Source organism: Canis aureus, chromosome 26 (assembly GCF_053574225.1).
Source record: "Canis aureus isolate CA01 chromosome 26, VMU_Caureus_v.1.0, whole genome shotgun sequence".
Lineage (NCBI taxonomy): Eukaryota > Metazoa > Chordata > Mammalia > Carnivora > Canidae > Canis > Canis aureus.
This window is the reverse complement of record NC_135636.1, coordinates 37,937,402-37,950,253: the sequence shown is the minus strand read 5'-3', so window position 1 is coordinate 37,950,253 and position 12,852 is coordinate 37,937,402. Positions and strand designations below refer to the sequence as shown.

General features: G+C 38.4%; 1 protein-coding gene across 4 annotated transcripts in view; it reads right to left on the bottom strand.

The window, feature by feature from the left end:
• The window catches only part of STK4 (serine/threonine kinase 4), an 87,627-nt gene that overhangs the window by 31,861 nt on the left and 42,914 nt on the right, over positions 1-12,852 (bottom strand). For all 4 annotated transcript variants that reach the window (XM_077873311.1, XM_077873312.1, XM_077873313.1 and 1 more), the window contains exon 10: positions 7,811-7,968. In XM_077873311.1, coding sequence (XP_077729437.1) covers positions 7,811-7,968 — 158 coding nt within the window. The remainder of the gene's footprint in view (positions 1-7,810; positions 7,969-12,852) is intronic.

Sequence of the window (12,852 nt, the reverse complement as noted above, 5' to 3'; positions counted from 1 at the left end):
CTCCATGGGACACAACAGTGTTTGTTGCCAGTGATAAAATTCAAACTTTTAGACATTTGGTTCTATCCTGCCAAAGGAGGCTGGGAAATTTAAGGATGTGCACTAATCTTTTAAAACTCATTTCAAAACAAAAGGACAATACGTTCAAAAACAAAATGGGGAGTACTTCTTTTGTTTCTATAAAATGGCAGATAAAGTTTCAAGTTGTAGATCCTCGGGTTCCCAGAAAACATCAAGATGAATCATTAATTTAAAATGAATAAACAAAGCATCCCTGCTACCATATCAATCATGATTTAAATTACAGGGCAGCCTGGGGTGGCTCAGCAGTTTAGCGCCACCTTCGGCCCAGGGTGTGATCCTGGAGACCTGGGATCGAGTCCCACATCAGGTTCCCTGCAAGGAGCCTGCTTCTCCTTCTGTCTGTGTCTCGGCCTCTCTCTCTGTCTCTCTCATGAATAAATAAAATCTTTTTTAAAAAATTACAAATACCGGGCAGCCTGGGTGGCTCAGCGGTTTAGCGCTGTCTTCCACCTGGGGTGTGATCCTGGACACCTGGGATCGAGTCCTGTGTCAGGCTCCCTGAGTGGAGCCTGTTTCTCCCTCTGCCTTTCTCTGCCTCTCTCTGTCTCTCTATGTCTCTCATGAATAAATAAATAAAATCTTTTAAAAAATTACAAATAAAGTAGTAGTAATTCCCACCTCCCACCAAATGCCTAATTTCTGAAGTATATAATCAAAAGTAAAATGTACAACCTTTTAAACAATGAGCGATCAACTGTGCCCTGACAGCTTCATAAAGCTTCTTTATAAAAAACCCACAGAAATTTCTACTTCACAATCCTATCTGAAGCTCTGATCTAGGAAAGAAGGGTTAAGATAAAGTTTCATCAAATCACAGGCAGTTGTCACCCTCCCAGGGCAACCTCAGTACTAAAATTTATCCTTCCCTACCACAAAGAGCCAGCTGAATGGCTTTAACTACCCAGGAAATGCAGGGAATCAATCTTGTTCAGGTTCTGTTACTTTTATCAAATTAATTTTGAATTGACAATTCCATGGTTTTACATCCTGATGGCCCCATTATCACACAACTTCAGAGAGGTATTAGCTTAGCCTTTGGGCTGCATTAGGAGTCTATTTTTAATTTCTCCAGTACTCTAAGGAAAACTCTAAAAGGGTACTAAATACTTCCCAAAAAGAAGGGCACACTGGGCACGATTTTATCGAAGAGCTGGCCTTCAGTCTATCGCCTCTCTGCTCATACACACACTCTCTGGGCCCCGAATACAATCTCTCAGTGCTTCCTGGCATCCCACATTCTTCAAGGCCTACATGCGCACGCGCGCGCGCACACACACACACACACACACACACACACGCTGCCCTGTCTCTGCCTAGAAGTCCCTTTCCCTCCTCTAGCTCTAGAGAATTCCTATTGCCTTTCAAAATACCCTTCAAAGGAATCTTCTGGATGTTCCCTGGAGGTCCTGCTGGGATTCTGGCTCCCTCTTCTGGGCTTGTACAGCAATTTTTATATGTACTTTGCAAACAATTGACCAGATTAGCCTAGAGAAGGTGGTTAAGAGGATGGGCTCTGGAACCAAACTGCTTTGGTTCAAATCCCTGCTGTGCTACTTACTGTCTATACAACTATACTCCATTATTTACTACCTTTGGGCCTCAGTTTGCTTATCCATAAAATGGCAGCAACATTATCTGTCTCGTGGATGGTTATAAGGATTGAGCTAATACATATAAAAGACTTAGTCCAATGCCTGGCACATAGTAAGTGCTCAATGAATGTAAGCTATTGTTAGCACAAATGTATCAAAGTTATTTGATTACCTTTTTTGCTACACTATCAACTTTCTCAGCCTCAACTATTTGTTGAATTAATTCAGAGACTGTGTCAGCATTTAATCAAAATTGGTGTGGTAACTTTAAGCGAGGCAATTGTTAGGTGTTAGGAACACAAAGATGAGTTAAATCAAGTCCTGGCTGTCAAGATCCTGCAATCTTGCCTATTTACACAAAATATATACAGAAGATTTCAATGAATAGAGATTGAGTTGATGTGGAGGCCAGCTACTATCAATTCTGTTTACAGAATGAGTCATAAGAAATCTGGAAATTAAAAAAAAAAAGAAATCTGGAAAGAACTTCATTTGAATAAATAGGTAACTTACTCCAAAAGCTAATATACCAGGAGCTAATAATCAATAATACTTGCAGTTATTAAGATTGGAAAGTACTAGATCATTTAGTTCTGCAGAAGTTCTGGCTAACTCTATTTAGACTAAAACCAGGAAAATCTACATAGAATTTTTATTTTATTTTTTTCATAGAATTTTTTAAGACATTGTATTTTTTTTAAAGTTTAAGCAACTAATACATTAGTCTTGCTGTAAAAACAGTTAAAACTGAAGTTTTCCTCAAAGGTAATGACTCACCAAATAATTTCATATACTGTATTTTATTTCTGCATTTGCATGTGTGTGCATATATACAGAAATATGTAGCATGTTTTGTGGTTATTAGAAAATTTACATAAATGGTATCATGGTTTGTATTAGTTTGCATTTTACTGCTATTACAAATTCCTATTATACACAAGTATGTTTCTCGACTCTGTTCTCTATACACTAATCTGTGTTCTATTCTTGTGCCAATTATCACCATGCTTTCATTGCTCTGGTTTTGTACATTTTCACATCTGGTGGTAAAAGACCAACCTCACTGTTCTTGTTCAAAAACACCTTGGATACTTTACATTTCCATATAGGAAGTAACAGTGGCATAATGTTTCAACATCTATGGATCTAGGTTTTCAAGTGTAGGGATGTCAAATCATAAATATTCTCTTACCACTCTAATATTCTTTTGTCTTTAAGAAACACTCCCTTCCCTTTGTTCTCAGTTTTTTGGGACCTTCTTCCTTTTCAATTTGATTACTCTGACAAATGTCAGGTCCTTTCCCAGAACCAACGTTTAATTATACTAATTAATTTTGTTGTTTTTTAATTCACTGAATTCTGTGTTTATCTTTATCCTATTTTGTCTTATTTACAATCTTTCTTGTATTCTAAAAAGAAAATACATTTAAGGCTATAAATCTCCCTCTCAGTACCTTCTTTGCTGCATCCCATTGGTTTAATTTACAGAGATCTAAATTCTGTACAGTACTTGTAATTCATTTCTAAATAGTTTACAACTTCTACTTTATCTTAAAAACAAATACTTGGAGATATACTCTTTAAATTTCCAAGTGGAACAAAATGGTTTTATCTACTTTATTGTTAATTTCTACTTTTCTTGTGTTTTAGTCAGTGAACATGGCCTGTGTGATTTCTGTATGAGATTTCTGAGCACTTTAAAACATAGTCAAATTTTGCAAATATTTCACATATGTTTTCAAAGTGTCATGAATACTTGAAAAGTGTTCCTATATTCTGTTTTATCAACCTTGTTAATTGTGGGAACTCTTGTTTTTTTAATCTAACTGAAATGTCCATTTTTGAGAGAAGACTAAGGCTTTAGCCACAAATGAAAAGGATTTTTAATGCTATAATTCTTGCTGGATAGCTCTTACCTTTACCCCAAATCAAGCATTTGAAAGAACAGCCTCAGTTTCTTAAAGTGTCATCCCCAGACCAGCAGTGTCAGCATCACCTGGAAACTTGTTGGAAATGCAGACTGTCAGGCCCCACCCCAGACTCACTGCATCAGAGTCTCTGGGGTCAGCACTGAGTAATCTGTGTTCTAACCTCCGTTACATGTGATTCTACCTTGTGAAATTCTGATCTAAATGATTTTTAGGATATAGCATATTTTGATATGTTTCTTCTTTCTTTCCTATTAGGTACTATAGAAATTCAGAGATAAGGATGTATTAGTATTTTATTAGCACTGCATGATTTTTTTAGCTTCCTTTTTATTCTCCTTTTGTGTCTTCCGTACTCCTATTGGAGGTACCAAAGAAACACATAAAAAAAGAAAAATGTCCTTTTGTAAGTGACATTTGGCAAAGAAAGAGCCAAACTGTTGAGTGAAAAAAATACTCAGAATAATTTCACTGAGCTTGTAGAAGGCTTTGTGTCAGACTAGCTAACATGTCTCCCTTAGCAATCTCTTAGAGACTCTCTGATTTCCTAATAGGCATTTAACAGAATTTAGTTATGAAATTTAATACATTTAAGAGGTTTTAATTATGAAAAAGATATTCTCCTTTCTTCCTATGAAGGCAATTGCCACTTTGAAATGAACTTTTTACCCAAAATGGCAAATAGGAAGCCATTTCGTCAGGAATGATAGCATTTAATACTGACAAAAACCATCATATTTTTCATCTGAAATTGAGTACTTTTGCATTTCTAAAATTGAATTACTTTATTTGCCACGTTGGAAAAGCTTTAACAAAGGTTTCCTTTAACGTTTAATATATATTGTGATAAAAGTATAAATAAAAGATGTGTGAAAATGCAATATTTGCTAAAGTTGGTATTTGATAGTCTAAAAACAGACTGCATGCAATGAATATCAATTCTAGGAGAATTCAGACCCTGAATTTGGCATTCATAAAGCCACAAAAGGCTGTAAACTTAAATCCAGCTTGGCTCATGAATCCCCCAGAAACATACTGCAATCTTTTAGTCTAAGGGGGTGGAATGCCAGGAGGGGTGAACACGACAATGAGGCCGCGCTGCCCTGGAGCTTATGGTGGTGAGGAAAATAGACATTAGGTCAGGTAACCTATCTATTCAGGTAATAATGGCTAGTTAAAGGGAAAAAAGCCACAGTAAAGAGATAGTGTGAGAGAGGACCTTACAGAAGAGGGGACATTCAGCTAAGATCTGAATGAAGAGGGCAGCCCGGGTGGCCCAGTGGTTTAGCACTGCCTTCAGCCCGGGGCGTGATCCTGGAGATCCGGGATCGAGTTCCACGTCAGGTTCCCTGCATGGGGCCTGCTTCTCCCTCTGCCTGTGTCTCTGCTTCTCTCTCTCTCTCTCTGTCTCTCACGAATAAATAAATAAAATCTTAAAAAAAAAAAAGATCTGAATGAAGAGAAGCAGCACCTACAAAGGCTCCAAAGCAGGATGTGGTGGGCATGTGTCAGGAGAGAATGAAGCCTGTCATGGCTGGAGGAGAGTGACAAGGAAGACAGCAGCACAAATGTAAACACGTAATCAAAGTACGTGTGAACACATTAAAATCACCTGGGGCCCCTGGGTGGCTCGGTCAGTTAAGCGTCTGGCTTGGACTCAGATCATGATCCCAGGGTCCTGGGATTGAGCCCCACAGTGGGCTCTCTCTGCTCAGCAGAGAGCCTGCTTCTCCCACTCCTCATGCTTGTGCTCTCTCTCCTTGTCTCAAAAAAATGAATAAAATCTTTTAAAAAATCGTTTTCATTTGATCTTTGGTATTTTTTGGAATAGCAGCTCATCTATACCCCACCTACACTTTCTACATTGCTTAGTTTGCAATTCTCTTAAAAGAGAAATTATAAGTTAATTCTGTTGATATTTTGACAGTAAAAATAGAATAAAATTTTATATGGCAGGATGGGATTGGTTCAGGCCCAATGTGAACATAGACACATCCAAAGGATTTACAGCAAGAATCCCAGTGTTGAATGACCCTAAATGCCAGACAGGTCAGTTAATACAAATGAATGAAGTAAGCTAAACACTGAGAAGAACTGGACCTCAAGAGAGCAGCTGTTGCTCAGCTCCAGACAATTGTCCTCCAACCATGTAGGTTTATTATGGCTGGGTCTTCCAAGTTTTCAAAAGAAGGCAGAGAGCCAACATTTTATATAAAAGCTTTCAATTTTTAAACACAGGCAGCTATAGAAAGATTTGTAAACACTGTATAGGGCACACAAGAAGGTCTACATGCTGCATGCTGTTAGCTTCTAAGCTCTGGTGTAGAGGATGGTCTCAGGACCTCCTCCTGGGCCAGGCACCATCCAGGCTGGGCAATGGGCTCACCTACTCATGGTACTCATGGCCACTCCCTCTGTCCAGAATGAAAAGCATGCTCTCTTAAAGACCTACTAAAGCCCCTCTGCAAAAGCAGCTTGCCCGCTGAAACACGTTCTCTGCCAGTGATGCTAGTCTAGGGAAACTATGGCAGAAAGAAGTGAAATCTTCTAACACCGGAATTACCGAACTGAAAACAATGATTAGAATGACAGGACATTCAAGATCATTTGCTTCTATAACATTAAAAAAAAAAAAAAAAAAGGGCGGGAGGCAGCCCGGGTGGCTCAGCGGTTTAATACCACCTTCAGCCCAGGGTGTGATCCTGGAGACCAAGATCGAGTCCCATGTTGGGCTCCCTACATGGAGCCTGCTTGTGTCTCTTGCCTCTCTCTTTCTGTGTGTCTCTCATAAATAAATAAATAAATAAATAAATAAATAAATAAATAAATTCAAGAAAATAAAAAAAATTTAAAAATGAATAAATAAACAAATAAATAAATAAAATCTAAAAAGAAAGAAAGAAAGAAAGAAAGAAAGAAAGAAAGAAAGAAAGAAAGAAAGAAAGAAAGAAAGAAAGAAAGAAAACTGCAGCTAGGAATCCAGATCTGAGGACTCTGCAGCTTTCTATCATGATGATATCTGCTATCCAGAAGCTGTTTCATCTGCTATCCAGAAGCTGTTTCATCTTTGCCTAGAGACTCACAAAACTGAGAAAAGCAGTCCTGACAAATACGCTCAAGACAACTCTGTGGGCATCACAGAATAGCAAAAATAATTCAAATCTCATGAGTAAACTAATAATGGAGTGAAAAAATAGCTGATAGTAACAAATGAATGCACACCTGATAAAGCAAAGGCTGCTGGGCTGTAACATGGCTTCAGGGACTTATCTGTCAAACAGCCTCAAGTGAGTTATTGTGGTCCTCAAACGATCTCTATCACCAATACTATCAACTCCAACATTCCTGCTACTGTACAATAGTAGACATTATGTTATGTAAGAAGGATGTCATCACCTTGAGGCCAGTGAACAGGAGAATGGAAAGCCAAGATAGAAAGGCCTCCCAGAATCCAATTATGATGCCCAATCTCAGGTCTTTTATAAACAACAACAGAACCATGACAGAATTTGAAAGTATAAAAGTGAAAAAATCCCTAAAGAGAACATTCTTTCCTAAAAATATTCAGAAAAGGAATGCAGACTCCTTAGCTTACTTTTCCCCCCAATTTTTTTTATTGCTTCTACTCATTAAATCTCTGTGAACATTACCAAGTGTCTGTGGTTAAGGGAGAATGTTCCATTGCAGAGAAGGAAAAACACACCCAGTTTTTCATTAGACACTTTGGAACAATTTAATATTCATCCTTAGGCAAAATTCAGAGTGATCCTCTCCGAGGGCCTAAAATTAGGATAATGGTTAGCAAAACAGCAAAGATGCTACAAATCAGCATGAGCTGCTCTCCAGTCTCACTCTTAAAGTCACAATCCCAAATAAACTACGCAAAACAGTGCATCCTCACTCGGCATTTCTTTTACTGTTAACAATGCCAAACTCAACAAAAAGAAAAATGGCAAGTTAACAAAGGATTTTTAAAGCTAAGAAGATGCCACTAATCAGGAGTCCCAGAACTGCTCAAACGTCGGTCAAAATGCAGTCTCAAACCCATGAGGCCCTCAGCCCGGGGGGCTGCTGCCGGGAAGGCCAGAGGCTTGCACCGTACAAGAAAACGCTCTGGCACTTTTGGTGAAGTGACAAAAGTGGATGTGCAATATGGCAAAAAACCGTCCCCAGAAGACACAACAGTTCACTTCGAGCACTACTTACGAACTCATAGTCTCCATCCTGCGGTACTTTCCAATCCGAGGAGTTCCTCAGGGGGCCAGGGACACTCTGGCCAAAGCTGTGGATCTGGTTTTCTTTTTCTTTTTGTTCAAAATATTCAAGGAAAGATGGTTTTGCAGGCTGCATGGTCTCATCCCTTCCTGAAAACCAAGAACAATAAAAGGCAAAAAATAGTATCTTTGATTTCAGAGTTTAATGAATACAGATGGGCTTCAGGCTCTGTGTCAGTGGCTTTTTACTAGATAAGGACTTCCAGGAGAATTTAGTGAAAACCACAGGAAAATGAAAAAATGCTCACACCACCTGCTTCTCACAGAATTTCAAAAGATTTATGGGTCCCCTTAAATACATGCAAATATTTCCCCAGGCACCGTTTTTCTGGGGTGATATAACAATTCTGAGTAAGCTGCAAGTAGTACTTTTGGGGTCTCCTATAGCAAAAAGTTCCCATGATATTTAGACTGAAAACAGAAAAGCAAGCACAGCTACTTATCACCTACGTAGATAACATTTTCTATAGCTAATGGAATAGGGAAGGGGGATAAGACAGTAGAGTGACTTCCCTTTGAGATTCTCTTGATCCAACTGGACTAGAAAGATATGCACAAAAAAGCAAATATAAGTAAATCATATTCCATCCACTCCAGGAAATATTATGTAATTTTTAAAACCCTATTCACAGGGGCAATTGGGTGGCTCAGTGGTTAAGTGTCTGCTTTTGGATCAGGGTGTGATCCAGGTCTGGGGATCAAGTTCCACATCGGGCTCCCTGCATGGAGCCTGCTTCTCCCTCTGCCTATGTCTCTGCCTCTCTCTGTGTGTCTCTCATGAATAAATACATAAAATCTTTTTTTTTTGTAAAAAAAAAAAACCCTATTTACAAATGGCTTACAATAATGCTAAAAATTGAAGATAGGATACAATATTATATACAGAACATGATCTCAACTCTATAAAATCATATACACAGGAGGAAAAAAAATGAAAGAAAAATACCAAAATGTTAACAGGACTTGTCTCTCATAGTAGATCTCAAGATCTCATGGGGAGATCTTGTAAGCTGGGGTGGTTAGGGAAGATGGGTAGGGGGTACTTAGGCTGGACCCTAAACATACCTGAGGAAAGATTCAGCAGTTACTAGTAGCAGCTGCCAAAGGGAGCAAACTACAGAAGTTACTGGTTAGTGGTGGCAAAAAGAATAGTTTTACCTGGCATGACTTACAGCCTAGCTAGCTGAACATACCTACTTCACATGTCCAAGTGGTTTCTGCTTCTGATTAGTATTTTAATACTGGGAAGTATGGAAGTTTTTCCCATTGCTTTCCATGAACATGTGGGTTTATATCGCCCTTTTTCCCCAATAACCAGGAAAAAAGACCAGAAGGTTCAAAGCCCTAACAAGTGGATGGAAAGGGAACTAGAATATAGAGACCAGCACATGTTTCTCTCCAGACATTCTTGTTCCACGTACTCTTATCTGCTGATGTCTGCCTGGTCCAGCTTCAAGCCAGCACCCTGACTGCCTCTCAGACGTTTGTCATATCACTTTGACCACTGCCAAGTTCAAAGCAGCCAATCCCAGATTTGCCCACTTGCAGATGCTGCCAAAAGCCTATTTCACTGTTGCCTCCTGACTTATTAGTGATTAAACACAGTGTTTGCTAAGACCAGCCAATAATTATGTGCTAAGTGTGTGTTGTTCTGTTTATTCTAGGTGTGATGTTAAATGCTTTTCATGATTGTTTGATTTAATTTTTAAGTTAAATTTATGGTATTATTTTATCATCTAGTTCTGAAGGAACTACAACAAAATAAAACCTGTATTAAGTAGAGCTGTTTGGGATTTGCTGACAAGTCCTCTTGATCAGTCCCCTCCCCCTGGACCAGAAAAACCCTCAGCAAGCCTACACATGGTCCTACACAGAAAGAGCATTTAGCGAGCCTCCTGGAATCACACGAGGGTGGTGGTACTACCGACTGTTACCACATACAGTATACAGTGTTCTTTCATATGGAATCTCGTGGCTAGACATGTCGACCAACCAGCTGAACAGAGCAGAAAGTCTTGAAGCAAAATAGTGAGCCCAAAGGCTTTCCAAATAACTAGTTATTTGGAAAAGGACTGAATTGGATCTACACCTCACATTTTAAACCAGGAAAACTCCACATGGGTGAGAGCTTTTACTACAAGGACGGGAACTATAAATACTACAAGAAAACTGGTATGGATACACTTGAGGCCTGGGTGTGGTTTCTGACTATGAAAAAAAAAAAACAGATGCAATGAAACATGGATAAATAAAAACCTTTTGTGTGAAGAAAACCCCATACATTTTTTAAAATTAGTAAGTACACATATAAGCCAAGACAAAAGACAAATGGAGAACTGGAAGAAAATATTTGCAACGTGTACCATAAATTTTTTTAAAGAAAGCTCTTTAAAAAAATGTATGAGTTGTTCTTGGTATGAGGCAGGTAAGTTCCCCCCCACACACACACACACATTTCCTAAAATCTACCAAAAGAAGACCCAAAAAAGGTAGAAAAATGGGCTAAAGCCTTGAAAGGATAGTATGGTTGACCCTTGAACAAAGCAGGGGTTAGGGCACTGACTCCCATGCAGCTGAAAAATCATGTATAAGTTTGGACTCCTCCAAAACTTAACTATTAATAGCCTGCTGTTGATCTGAAGCCTTACTGAGAACATAAACAGTCAATGAACATACATTTTGTATAAATATTATATGCTGCATTCTTATAATAATGGAAGCTAGAGAAAAGAAAAAGTTATTAAGAAAATCATAAGGAGGGGCCCCTGGGTGGCCCAGTTGGTTAAGTGCCTGCCTTTGGTTCAGATCATGATCCCGGAGTCCTGGGATAGAGCCCCGCATCTGGCTTCCTGCTCAGTGGGGAGTCTGCTTCTCCCTCTCCCCTTGCTCGTGCTGTCTCTCTCTCACTTGCTCACTCTCTCAAATAAATGAGTAAATCTCTCTCTCAAAAAAAAAATCATAAGGAAAAGAAAATACACTTACAGTACTATACTATATTTATTGAAAAAACCTGCACATAAATGGGCCCACAGAGTTCAAATCTGTGTTGTTCAACCATATACACAGAAAGTTATTCAATTAGTCCTTAAACATGAAAAAAAATGCGTAGGTTCACACACAGTAAGAGAAACTCAAATCAAAACCATTTAGAGATGTGATTTCTTATATTTCAAAAGGACAAGAATTCAAAAGCTGTTGGTAAGGCTGTGGGAACACAAGCATACTCATACATTGCTGAACTAGGAGTGCAAAACAGTACAAGTTCTAAAAGGGGACGTGGCAAGAGCTAAACATCAAAGTATGAAATAGGGAAGGTACAAAGAATCCTGGTGTGTTGTATTTGAACTGGAGGTATGAATGTGAGCTCATACTTAGAAAAAAAATTCCAACCTTCTTTCATTAAAGTCTTAAAGCAGTAACACCTCATTATCAATGAGCACACCTGGTGCTCAGATCTTGGTTTGCAAATCCCATTCCCCACTCAGAGGAACTAAAGCTTCTTAAGGGAAATAGCTAACTCCAAGTCTAAGAGTGGGCCTGGAACATTTGTGCCATAAAAAGCAAGCAAGTACTCAAAAACTAATGGGAACATATCACCAGGAAATAGAAGCCACCTTGAGGGGCTCCCACTGGTAAATTGTGGGGGCACTTTCAGCACCAAAAAGATCTCACGGAATAAAAAGATTACTCATTAAGCTAGGAGTAATAATCAAACAGTGAAGGGGTTTGGGAGAGGGAGGTACTGTCAAAAGAGACTGTACCACTTGAAAACTATTATTATCGTAACAAAAGGGTATCTTCTTTTTTAAGAAATATACACAGATTATCTTCTTTCTTAGAAAAGACACAATGTTTGAGAGTAAGCTACACACATTCCACACCAACTTCTCATTATTTCTATCATTTTATGTTTGTTTACCCATTCATCTTTATATATGCACAGAGAAATGACTTAATTGAGTTCAATAAAAATGGCAACTCTGGACAGAAATAACAGATAATTTAAAATATGTTCTCCTGTGGGATTGTTACAAAAACCACAAAGATATCATTTTTTTAAAGCATCACATCCAACGATAAAAATTGTGTAATTGTACTCTATATTGCTCTGATGCTTCATTTGCTCCTTTCAGTTGCAATACAGGTGTATCTTAGAAATTCAAGTCTCTACACCAGGGATGAAACATTAAAGATAATAGCCTTTCTATGGTCTAATTCTAAACCATATGTTTAGGTTTGTTAGGCTAGAGTATAATCATTTGTCTAATTTCTATCACTGGTGGATCCCTGGGTGGCTCAACGGTTTAGCGCCTGCCTTCAGCTCAGGGTGTGATCCTGGAATCTCAGGATCGAGTCCCACATCGGGCTCCCTGTGAGGAGCCTGCTTCTCCCTCTGACTGTGTCTCTGCCTCTCTCTCTCTCTCTGTCTCTCATGAATAAATAAATCTTTAAAAAATAAAATAAAATAGGAATTTCTATCACTGTTTAGAAGAGAAAATGAAACACAAGTTTTCTTTAAATTTGAGTTTTTTTTCTCTTATTTGATGACGACAGCCCTTCCCAGGTCAGCTGAAACTTTCTAATACTTTTGAAGGTAAATTACCAACTATTATTTGTCTCTTTCAAAAGTGAAGGGTTACAAGTAAGAAACTATCTAAAACATCTTTGCTTTCATCTATTTATATTAATACCAGGGACTTGATTATACCTGACGTTTATTAAAGACCAAAGCTCCAAAACCTAGAGAATTTTGTAATAAGATAACTTTGGTCCAATCCCACATTCAGACAGAACTGGAAGTAAAATTCACACATGTATAAAAAACATAATTATAGTCAAGTGATTAAATGGCCACATGTATGAGATTACAGTAAGGCTAAAGTTGATTTTGGAGACAGCACTAAAAAAATCCCTATCCTGGAGTTCAAAGATCTAGATTTAGGTCTGACTATAAAATCCTGGGAAAGCCATAGA